The sequence below is a fragment of the Hyaena hyaena genome, unplaced genomic scaffold, assembly GCF_003009895.1.
Source record: "Hyaena hyaena isolate Hyena2069 unplaced genomic scaffold, ASM300989v1 scaffold_28, whole genome shotgun sequence".
NCBI lineage: Eukaryota > Metazoa > Chordata > Mammalia > Carnivora > Hyaenidae > Hyaena > Hyaena hyaena.
Window position 1 is genome coordinate 3,633,643 of NW_024080660.1, and position 12,394 is coordinate 3,646,036.

At 45.6% G+C, this 12,394-nt stretch overlaps 1 protein-coding gene across 3 annotated transcripts in view; it reads left to right on the top strand.

The window, feature by feature from the left end:
- LAX1 (lymphocyte transmembrane adaptor 1) overlaps window positions 1–9,219 on the top strand; it is a 10,793-nt gene extending 1,574 nt beyond the window's left edge. The window contains exons 1-6 of one of the 3 annotated variants that reach the window (XM_039227539.1): window positions 143–335; window positions 551–735; window positions 3,427–3,536; window positions 3,970–4,074; window positions 4,877–4,962; window positions 6,791–9,219. In XM_039227539.1, coding sequence (XP_039083470.1) covers window positions 641–735; window positions 3,427–3,536; window positions 3,970–4,074; window positions 4,877–4,962; window positions 6,791–7,588 — 1,194 coding nt within the window. In that variant the 5' untranslated portion in view covers window positions 143–335; window positions 551–640 and the 3' untranslated portion in view covers window positions 7,589–9,219. Of the gene's footprint in view, window positions 1–142; window positions 336–550; window positions 736–3,426; window positions 3,537–3,969; window positions 4,075–4,876; window positions 4,963–6,790 lie in introns of those variants that run through there. The other 2 variants (XM_039227538.1, XM_039227540.1) reach the window with 2 other exon arrangements.
- The last annotated feature ends 3,175 nt before the right edge of the window (window positions 9,220–12,394 follow it).

Sequence of the window (12,394 nt, forward strand, 5' to 3'; positions counted from 1 at the left end):
GGGGGGGGGGGGGGCGGGGAGACATGGTTTCTTCTATCTTATTATAGCTGAGCAGCATTTCCTGTGCCCCATGCTTCCTTAGAACATCGGTGGTGTCATTTCCTGTGACGACTCTCTGTTTCCATTCTGGCAAAATGTTTGCTCTTTTCTGGCTCCTTTGAGGGTTGGGGGAGGATGGGCTTCTCACAGAGCCTCTCTCTCAGGCCTTTCAGCAGTTTCTTTGGCCCTCATACTTCCACCAGAAGGCAGAGAGCGAAGCATCTCCCTGAAGCACCTGGCTGGGGGACCACCTTAGCGGGCTGAGCTCTCGCCTCCGGCACTGTTGCCACATCCAGGTAGAAGCAAACCTGTCATTTTTGTGTTTGGGGTCAGCGCAGCCTGACATTTCAGGGGTAGATGCAAGGTAGAAAGTTTGTTGGGGGAAAGTTCTAGAAAGATTGGAAAACATGGGGATGGGGAGGGTGTCCATCATTCTTATCTACTTAAAGAAGTGGTTATGATGTTGTGTAAAACACAAACTAATTTTGCCTTTTCTCCTGGGGGTCGACAGCTTGGGAAGACCCAGGAGAAGGGGCAACATGCACTAGCTGATGACACTTGAGAGAAGGCTTAGAAGGAGAAGCTGAAGCCAGAGGTCCCCATGGAAATGGATATGATCACCCCGACCCTTTCAGAAATCAGACAGGGGACCTCGGAGGCCAGGACTCTGCAGGAAACTGGTGGCAGCCTGGACAGGTGAGTGACTCAGGATGGTGAGCTCTAGCCTCCCCTGATTTAGACACACATCCCTGGTGGACCCTGGGGGGAAAGGGGGCTCTACCCCAGCAGGGCTCCTAGCCCTCACAACCAGGCTGAGGTCCACTGAGACCACCAAACTCCAGGCTTAGAGAAGTTTACTCAGGGCTGCTGGGAGGAAAGCAGTAGGTGTTGAAGAGAAGGAGTCGCAGGGGGTAGTTGTGATAACACAGGATTCCTCCAGAGCTTGCTGCCTGGCCTGGTTGGATTTCTTACCACCCAACACCCAGTCCATCACTGTCCCCAATCTTTCCTGTCTCAGGACCCAACAACCACTGCCTCTCCCCCCCCCCCCAAAAACTAGCTCCTACCATAATGGAAACAAAAGGCCCACTTTTTTCAACGATGTGTTTTTAGGTCCTAAAAACTTTCCATGAATGGAAAATGCAATCATAGATGTGATAAAGATATGTCTTTAGGATATAAAATCTCACAGAACTAATCGTGGATATAAATTTTATGGCTAAAACATTCAGTATCGTACTAACAAAAATAAAAAGTCCATCAGCAGTTGAAGCTTTAGCAACACTGGTGGGTATAAATCTCAGTGCTGTGATAACAGTGCAATTCAACGATAATAAATTTTTTCAATGTTTACTTTTATTTTTGAGAAAGAGAGAGAGAGAGTGCAAGTAGGGGAGGGGCAGAGAAAGAGAGGGAGACACAGAATTCGAAGCAGGCTCCAGGCTCTGAGCTGTCAGCACAGAGCCCGAAGAGGGGCTCAAACTGATAAATTGTTGAGATCGTGACCTGAGCCAAAGTTGGACCCTTAAGCAATGGAGCCACCCAGCACCCCAACAACAATAAATTTTAAATCGCTGTCATTTAGGGAAATAAATGTTATTACCGTGCCAGACGAATATATGTCACTTGCAATAGGAGCATTGATGGGGAATGAATTCATAAAGTTATCAGAACTTGGAATCCCCCCAAAAGTAATTACTTCTATATTCATTTATGTTTATTAATTTACTCACTCATTCAACAAATATTCATCATGCCCTTGCTAAGTACCAGGCACTGTTCCAGGCACCAGATTAAACAGGATAGACAAGTCCACGGCCTCCTGGAGCTTACAGTCAAGTGGAAAAGTCAGATCTTAATAGATAAACAAATGGATATATAATATAATGTCAATCAGTCTTAAGTGTAGGAAGACAAACCAGAGCAGAGTTAAGGGGACTGAGAGTAATAGAGTGTGGGCTGGGAGGGCCTGTCTGGGCAGGTGACATTTCAGAAGAGACCTGAGGAAATGATGGACCGAGCTATGCAGATACCTGGGAGAGGGCACTGTTGGTCAGAGGCAGAACCACGCTTTGCATGGACGAAGAAGAGCTGGGAATCCTAGCTGTCAAAGTCAGACGGATAGTGGTAGGAAATGAGGTCAGAAGATAGACCGAGGCCAGAACATAAGGTGCCATGAAGTCTTCACTGGGTGAGGACTGTGGCTGTTATCCTAAGTGTGATGGGAAATGATGCAGGTCACAGGAAGATGGGGGCCGTGATCTGGTTTACTGTTAGGAAGATCATGCTGGCTCATGAGTGAAGATAACATGCTGGAGTCAAGAGTGAAAGCCAGTCAATGCATTAGGGAGGTTGCTGCAAAGGTCCATGTGGACTGAGGGTTGGCACTAGAGGAGCAAGAAGTGACTGGGTTTGGGATAGATGCCCAGGATTGGGCAGATGGAATCTGCTGGTTGACGAGAAGTGAGGTGTGGAAGAAAAAGAGCAGTCAAAGGTGGCTCCAAGGTTTCTGACTGAGCCACTAGATGATGGGAGACACCACAGGAGAAGCAGGCTCATGAGAGAAGAATGGGCATTCTGTTTGAGACCTATATGGTTGGTGTCCGTTGGGCAGCCTTGTGGAAATGTCCAGTATAAATTGAGTAAACAAGTCTAGGACTCAGGAGGACAAGAACCTTCCCTAGTAGCTGATGGAGTTTCTAATATTTGGAGGTAGCAGGTCCCCTAGCGATTCCTGCTGTAACGTCCACTGGCTCTTCTTGTTACAGAAGCCGCACCCCCAGCCCTGTCAGGGGATCCCCAGCAGCGCAAACCGGATTCTCTTTTGCATTGGTTACATTCCATGAAACAACAAAGGTTGCTTGGAGACCAGCTCCACAAGGTGGTCCATGGGGGCTGCTCAAGTGCTTGCAAGCTGGACTGTCACAGAGTAGCTCCCTCCCTGTGTGTTGGGTAACCCCTCTTCCACACAGGATGGGAAGCCCAGGAGTAGGGGATGTGGGGAAGTCAGGCAGAGGAGGCTGATCTTGCAAATTTGGAGGACAGTGTGGTGTGGTAGGAAGAGCACGATCTCTGGGTCCCTACAGACCTCAACTCACATTCCATCTTTGCTCCTTCCTATCTGTGTGACCTCTGATATATTAGAGGTCATATACCTGCCTTTCTGGGCCTAGTATCCAGGAGGCATTCAGAAGGGATAGTACCCTTCTCCGGTGTCCAATTTCCCTCTGTTCACAGAGAAATCCCTCTCTTCAGCCTTCCAACCCGCCCACCCCAGCTTCCCTTCGCCCAGCCTCACATTCCAAGTCCCCAGGCTCCAATTCCTGATGGGAGCATCTTCTCCAGCCTCCTCAGCCTCCTTCAACTGGCACGTGGTTTTCCTCACAGAGATAAAGACCACGGCACCGCCATCTTTTCTGGGTTTGCGGGATTCCTCGCCATCCTCCTGACCACCATGATCTTCTACGGCCTATGGAACTGGAATAAACTGAAGAGGCGTGAGTCCCTGGTTGGCCCGAAGTTGAGACACCCTAGGATCAATAATCTCACCTGGCATCGACAGCCTAGTTTATTCTCCAGGGATAAACTATCCCACTGGGGAAACCTCTGTTCTTTGACACACCGGTCATTGTGTCACTCGAGAGTCTATGCTATGTCTCCAAAAGGCTCAGTGCTGATTGGACTTCCGTTTTGAAAGCCCGTTGCCCTGGGACTCACGTGTCCCACCCCCTCCTCCTCCCCATTTCTTCCTCCTGCTTCTGTCGACCGAGGCTTCTAGCTCAGATGGAATTGGGCATGTGTGAAAATGTATATTTTATATTACATGGTGAGGGTGGAGAATATTTTTAGGGATCATCCCATCCCCAAAGGTCCCCACATTCTGTGCAACTGGCCTCTGCTGTGATCTCCATCTCTGTCATTGTCTTGCAGGACAAGTTCCTTACTTCCGAGTTACTGTCATGCCCTTACTGACTCTGTCTCGACCCAGACAAGGAGCCAAAAATATTTATGACTCTTTGCCCCAGAGGCAAGAGGGTAGGTTTTTCTTTCTAATCCATGGACTGAGATGTTACTGAACTTCTACACCCAGAATGCACCTCTCACCACCCAGAGGCAGCTTTCTTTCTTTCTTTTTTTTTTATATATATTTTTATTTATTTCTAGAAGAGAGAGAGAGACAGCAAGAGCAGGGGAGGGTCAGAGAGAGAGGGAGATACAGACTCTGAAATAGGCTCCAGGCTCTGAGCTGGCAGTCAGCACTGCTCGACGCGGGGCTCGAACCCACGAACCCCGAGATCATTACCTAAGCGAAAGTCGGACGCTTAACTGACTAAGCCACCCAGGCGCCCCACAGAGGCAGCTTTCTTTAAACTTTCAGACATTCTGCCCTTTGGGGAGCATGGAGGAAGATGGGATAAGATGAAGCTCCACTGGGGGCCTAGAAAGCTCTAAAAGGGGAGTTCAGGGGCTATAAAAAGGTTGGGGTTCTGTTTCATCTTGATGTGAAGTTAGCAAAGGACAGATGGGCGTGTCTAGGAATGGGGAAGACAGAGAGGAGAACATTACAGGCCGGGAAGACTCGCCCCAGGCGCCAACTTCTCAGCCTCCCCAGCCCCTTGCTAGTTAGTGTCCTCCAGTCCTCTGCTAGAAGCTGGGAACAGTTCCCAGCCTCAGAGCACGTCATACCCATAGCTCTGACCCTCTCACCACAGAACACCAGGCTCCAAATACCAGACGCCACACAAACCCGTTTCACCCCATAATGCAGAGACTGTCTGGGCCAAAGCGGTCAGGGCACCAGCCAGCTGTCCTCACGGTTTGTCCTCTGTCATTTCAGGGAGACGCCCATCAAGGAGTAACCGAATTTTCAGCACCGAGAGCCTCCTGTCCAGAAATTCTGAGAGCCCTCCTTCTGAGCATGTGGTAAGAGTCAAGGGAAAGGACAAGTCCCTTGGGAGAAATGAGGCGTTTCTGGCAGAAGAACTGAGGGAAATGAGTTCAGGTCACAGATCTCGTTTCCCCCTGCAAACCACATGTCTTGGCAGTCCCCCCACCCCCCGCCCGGCCCTATTAATAAATTGGAAAGACTAGCCTCGGGATCTCCCTACTGCCCAGGGAGAGAAATTGAGAAATACAGGAGCAGGCGTTTGTGATGTGAAGCAAGGCACCAGGGCACATGTATTCAAGGACATGGTGTTAGAACTGAAATGGATTATTTTCACCAAGACAGGTAACCGTTTATCCAAATGAGTCCTGTCCCCTTGCAAGGAATCACCTAGGGAGGGCACACAAGCATTCCAAACAATGCCATCGGCGCTCAAAACACCCTAAAAACCCTCCCGTGGTAATTACTTCTGGCGCCTGTGCCAAACTGTTTCAATTATCCTCAGGGCAGGTATATTTGTAGATCACTGAGCATTGTGGCTGGCGTAAAATGTGATCAAACGTGGGATATTTTTTGAGGTCACCAGGGGAGGAGTATAATGAGTACTAAGAACCCCACACGTCCTGCGATCAGGCTCTGAAGGCAGCCCGCAGGGAGGACTCCCACAGCAGTGTGGCCCCAGAGACTGTGAAGGGAGGACTTTGAAGCTCAGCAGGGCTCATTTCCATAGATAAGTTCTTGTCGGCCTATCAAAAAAATCAGTCCCTTCCGTTTGCGATCATTCAAGTAAGCACAGTCTTGCTGCTGATCCCACTGCTCTCCAGCCTCTCCCTAGACAAGATTTAGGTTCAAGTACCATGTGGCCATCTCCCCGCCCTCCTCCCACATACCCTGTCCTTGGACTCTGCTCCCACCTCTAACACTTCCTGGGGGAGCAAGCCTGCGTGGCTGATGAAGGGCAGGGAAGGGAAACTCCACTGGCAAAGTGAGTTCCAGCCATTGGGGGTGAGGGCAGAGGGGCAGCGGAAGGGGGGGGGGGAATCCTGAGGGGCTTTTGCATTTAGAGTGCCAAACCCATGTAAGGCCACAACTTGGCTGGCTTGGACTCTGTGCTGTGTGTAAAGAACATTTAGAACCGGTTGCCAACCCGTAAAAATCTAAAAGATTTCACATTAAAGCCTGAAGATTTTTCCTGAGAAGTCTTAGAAGCTCTGGAAACATCGGATCAGCATCCCTAAATGACCATAATTAGCTGAGTCTACACATCAGCCGTCCCTTTAATAATAACGGCAAGCATTGGTTAGTGTTTTTGATGTGCCAGCAACGATTCTGGGTGCCTTGCACATAGTCATACATTTACTCCTCACAAAAACCTATGTCACATAGGTGTTATGATTATCCTCACTTTACATGCTGGGAAAGTAAGGCGGCAAAGAGATTAAGTAACTTGCCCCAACTCAGTACAGAGTAGTGAGGCTGGGATTTGCACCGAGTCTGGGGCTGAGTCCCTACATTGACTCTCAGTGGGCTCTGCGACAGTAGGCTCTGGCCAGTTTATAATACTCGCCCCTACACACTCCCCACTGCACACTCACACTGTGGCCAAAAACCGGAAGCAATTTACACATTTACACTGTTGCTACACTTAACACTTACACTGTGTCGTTACGCTTATGCTTTCCACTTGGCTCATACCTCCCTAGTATCTAAAGCCTTGTAGTCGGAGGCCCCCGATTTAGAGATTTTCTCCAAGGTGAAGAAACAAGTAGAGGAGCTATCAGAGAGTGATACTGGCTGGGGAAGTAGGAAGGCTTTGCCCATATTTCTGCTTTCATCCCATCAGTACCCTTCTCTTCTTGTTCATAGCCCTCCCAAGCAGACAGTGTCCTCTGGGTGCACAGAGAACATTATCCTGCCAACAGCTACGCAGTGGGCATCTATGACAATGCCACAGGGCTCCAGATGCGTGGGGACCTCCCTCCCTCTGCACACTATGTCAATGTCAGTGCAGCCAGAGACTGCCTGAGCATTTCTTCAGAGGACTCGAGAGATTACATCAACGTTTCCACCACAGAACAGATCGCTAAGACTCTTCTGGCTTCTGCCGACACCACCCCCGTGAATGGTTTTGCCCCCACAAGTGCGCAGAAGCCAGAGCTTACTGAGGAAAGAGAGGAGGGCTGCGGGAATGCCACTGACCACACCAGTTTTTGGTCTCTAAGATTGGAGAGCGATGACCCACTCAGCAATGAGGATAGTTCTTCTGAGACCTCAAATGACTACGTCAACATGGCAGGGTTGAATCTTGAGGCCATCCAGGGGAAGCAACCCTGGATGGCTCTTCAGTGCTACAGAGATTATGAAAACGTCCCGTCGGCACATGCCAATGGGAACGCGCAGCAGGCTGCGGAAGAAGTGACATCCTCAGACACAGGCCATGTAGAAGGCAGGACAGGCAGTCCAGGGTCCCACGTCCAATTTGTCATGCAGTCAGGGAGGTTCCCGGCACTTGGGGATTATGTGACCTACCAGCCATCTGCACAGAGTAAGACTAGTCAGATGGAACATGGGGACGAAATGTCAAATGAGACCTCTGGTGACTACGAGAATGTGTTACCTGCCAACTTAGGAGACAGGGACTCCAAGCAGGGGCCAGATGTATAGCTTCTTCCTGACGAATTAGGCCCCAGCACCAGCCAAAGAGCAGTGTGGAGAGGTCTCTCCTGCCAGATCCATGGCTACCACGGGGTCTGATAAAGACCCTAGAACATCCTTGTATTTCAGTGGGTTTGCTCAGGGAGACTACAAAGGGGCTGAGATACACAGGCGTTAAGGAACTCACAAAAGCCAAGGTCTGGGAAAGCCAGAAAGGAACTCTTCTGAAGCAGGGTGCTGTTATCTCTCATCCCAACCGAAGAGTGTTTGCTGAAACTGCCTTCGAGGATGGTTAGTAGATTCAAAATGCAATAGTACATTAGTGCCCAGTGGAAACATGAAGCAGGTGCATAGGAGGTTCAGTCGTAGAACTCTTGCCCACCAGTGGAAAAATGAAGCAATCTAAAATTGTTACCTTCACAGATACCAGCACGCTGGAAAGCAAAAATGAAGATTAGTCTGTAATTCAAGCAGAGGCCAAAAAGAAGGGACAGGTCAGAGTTGGGGTGGGGCAACAGTTTCCACTTGAAAAAGAGTGTGGACAAGCAAACTGCTAGAGGTGTGGAACACCAGGCATGGTCATTCATTGCAAAGTGTAATCACCACTCTGAAAAACTATTTGATAGTTTCTTAGAAGCATGCATTTATTATACAACCCCACCATTCCACTACTAGGTGTCTGCCCGAGAGAAGTGAAAATTTGTGCTCATGCAAAAGCCCATATATGACTATTCATAGCAGCTTTATTGATAATACCCAAACTAGAAATAACTCAGATGCCGTTCAACAGGTAAATGGGAAAACAAACTGTGGTATATCCACACCATGAGGTTGTCTATACCCAGCAGGAAAAAGGAATGAACTATTGGTTCATGCAACAACATGGACAGATCTTAAGTGCATTTTGCTAAGTAAAAGAAGCTAGACCTAAAAATCTACATATTGTAGGATTCCATTCATGTGACCTTTTGGAAAAGGCAAAACTATAGGGATGGAAGACAGATCAGCGGTTGTCAGGTTTGGGGAAAGGGGAGAAGTTTATTACAAAGGAATTTTTAGGGTAATGGAGCTATTCTGTATTGGTACTACAGTGGTAGATACAAGACTCTGTAAATTTGTCATAACACAAAAAAAACTGTATAGCCCAACGAGTGACTTTTATTGTATGTAATTGTTTTTAAATTAACTACACTGTCAGGGGAAGCCATGATGGAACGCAGATTGAGACAAATAAAACCTAACAGTATTACAAATGTATGATATAGCCTCACTGAAGGGGGTGGGGGGAGCTAACCTAATTAACATTGGAAAACCATGTTTTCACTTGAAATTGTAAGATGAAGACACAAAAAAACTGTACATAACACTGTACTCTAGTTGGTAAATTTGTATCTCAGAGGAGGATAGGTTAGCAATTCTGATACTCTTTAAATGTATACTAAGTTTGAATATATATAAGTAAGTAATAGAGATAAGGAGAGGCAGATTTCTTACTATCAGGAAAAGAGGTGACCAAGTAGAAGAGGCTACAATGAACTTGTGGTATTGATGAACTAGAATTGGAGGTATAGCTGGAACTCTTGTTTAATATATATATATATATGAATAGATACTGAAATAAATATAGATATGTATATACATAAGCTAGTATATGTATATTTCTTAGCTCTGTCCTCTAGAACATCTAGAAGCAATGACACCCTAGAAACAATGAGCACACTTAGCATTCAGGTCTTGGTTTCTAAATATCATTCTCAATAAAAGGAACCAGACCTCCTTGGAAAAATGGCTAGTTCTAGGGCTGGGACTGGGAAAACACAGGAGGGACTTGACTTTCTTGTAGAGAAAAGAAAAGAAAAGAAAAGAAAAGAAAAGAAAAGAAAAGAAAAGAAAAGGAAAGAAAAGAAAAGAAAAGAAAAGGAAAGAAAAGGAAAGAAAAGGAAAGAAAAGGAAAGAAAAGGAAAGAAAAGAAAAAAGAATGGAGACAGGGAAGGAAAGAAGGAAAGGAAGGAAGAAAAAGAAAGAAGGAGGGAAGAAAAGACAAGAAAAGATGAAAATATCTCAAAGGAGTCAATGAAAAGACCTAGGGGCAAAGCTAGAACAATTTCAACAATGAAAATAAATAATTATGATATAAATTTATAACTCAAATAACAAAATATTCTTGAATCCATACCAATAAATGAATAAAATGGAATTGAAAGAAATGAACTGTCTTTCCAGCTGAATTCTGAATAAGAATAGAAGAAATGAGTGGAAAAGAAAAATCACTATTGAGACACCACAGAGCTATATGTTAACTATACATGATTTAAAATTAATAATAATAATTTAAAAAGAGTACCACAGAATAATTGCTGTGAGCAAGTCCTAATGAATGCTAAAATCAGTGAATGATACTTTAAAAAAAATTGTTAGTGTTATTTTAAAGAGAGAAACAGAGACAGAGTACAAGCAGGGGAGGGGCAGAGAGAGAGGGAGACACAGAAACCAAAGCAGGCTCCAGGCTCTGAGCTGTCAGCACAGAGCCTGATGAAGGGCTCGAACTCATGAGCCATGAGATCATGACCTGAGCTGAAGTCAGACACTTAACCGACTGAGTCACCCAGGTGCCCCTAGTAGATAACACTTTAAAGAGAAATAAGATAGTTGCATAGCCTCAAAGTTCTCCTCCCAAATATTTATATGTTACTGTGATGACTAACACATGTCCACAAATTATTTAATACTCGCCCCAGAACTTAATTCCCCTCCCCTTCAGTGCAAGCTGGATTTAGTGACTCTTTTCTTAAATATGAAAGGGGAGGGGAGTAAATTTAGAGTGGAGAAACTTGGCAGACACCACCTTCACCATGTGATCAAGGTTAACCTACCAGTAATAAGTCATATTGTTATATGATCGAGGAGAATACTTCACCTCAAATCCACAAAATCCCATTCTTATGAGAAAAAAGATCAGAAAACCTGGCCAGAACTCTTTTTTTTTTTTTAAGTTTATTTATTTGAGAGTGTGGGTGTGTGTGTACAAGCAGGGGAGGGGCAGAGAGAGAGAAAGAGAGAGAATCCCAGGCAGGCTCCACGCTGTCAGTGCAGAGCCCTACAGAGGGCTTGAGCTCTCACGGAATGGTGTGATCATGACCCAAGTCGAAATCAAGAGCCGAATGTTTAACAGACTGAGCCACCCAGGTAGCCCGCTGACTAGGACTCTTAAAAGTATTAAAAGGCATTAAAGACAAGGAAAGACTAAGACACTGTTGCAGATTGGAGGGAGCTAAGGAGATATGTTGACTAGATACGAAATGGTACCTCAGATTGGATCCTGGTAGAGGAAAAGCACAATAGTGGGGAAAATGATTACATTAAAAATCCATGTTAATAGTATTACATTAGTAATAGTATTACATTAATGTTAGTTTCTTAGTTTTGGTCATTGTATCATGGCTATATAAGATGTTAACATTAGAGGAAGCTGGGTGAGGAGTATACAGAAATTGTCTGTACTAGTTGTGTAATTCTTCTGTAAATTATTTCAAAATAAAAAATAATTTTAAAAAATTTTAATGTTTATTTTTTTTCTGTTGAGTAGAGTTTTTTTAGTTTTTTTCTTTTTTTTATTTTATTATTTGTTTTTTACAAATAGTTTATTGTCAAATTAGTTTCCACATAACACTCAGTGCTCATCCCCACAAGTGCCCTCCTCCATGCCCATCCCTCCCTCCCCCCCACATCCATCAGTCCTCAGTTTTTGTCAGCATTCAAGAGTCTCTCATGGTTTGCCTCTCTCCCTTTCCCCCACCATTTCCGCCCTTCTTCTCCCCCTTGATCCTCCGTCAAGTTCCTCCTAATCCTCCTATACGTGCAAACATATGATATTTGTCCTTCTCTGCCTGACTTATTTCGCTCAGCATAACACCCTCAAGGTCCATCCAAGTTGCTACACATGGCCAGATTTCATTGTTTCTCATTGCCATGGAGTATTCCATGGTGTAGATAAACCGCATCTTCTTGATCCATTCATCTGTTGATGGACACTTAGGCTCTTTCCATGTTTTAGCTATTGTGGAGAGTGCTGCTATGAACATTGGGGCACATGTGCTCCTATGCCTCAGCATTTCTGTATCCCTTGGGTAAATTCCTAGCAGTGCTATTGCTGGGTCAAAAGGGAGTTCTATTGTTAGTTTCCTGAGGAACCTCCACACTGTTTTCCAGAGAGGCTGTACCAGTTTACATTCCCACCAACAGTGTAGGAGGGTGCCCGTTTCTCCACATCCTCGCCAGCATCTAGAGTTCTCTGATTTGCTCTTAATGTTTATTTTTGAGAGAGGACAGAGTGCAGGTATGGAAGGGGGAGAGTGAGAGGGAGACACAGAACCCGAAGCAGGCTCCAGGCTCTGAGCTGTCAGCACAGAGCCCAATGTGGGGCTCAAACTTATGAAACGCAAAGATCATGACCTGAGCTGAGGTTGGACGCTTAACTGACTGAGCCATCCAGGCACCCCTAAAAAATAATTTTAAAGCATGACTAAAGCTGGCAGTGAAGACATCTTGCCTCATCCCATTTAAATAAATATGCCTTTGTTCCTTCTTCTGCAAAAAGGGTATAACATTAAAGCAGACGCTAGTGTGATTGTTCTGGGTATTTTTTTTTTTTTTTGCTGCATTGTTTTATTAACGTATATTGTCAGTCTCCCTATCAATCTGTATCATATTGCCTGCAGGAAAATATATTGAAGCCCTTTGTATTCACAGGGGATTTTGGCACAATGCCCAAGATAAAAGCAAGTTATTGGTAATTAGTGATCGATGATGTGGTTT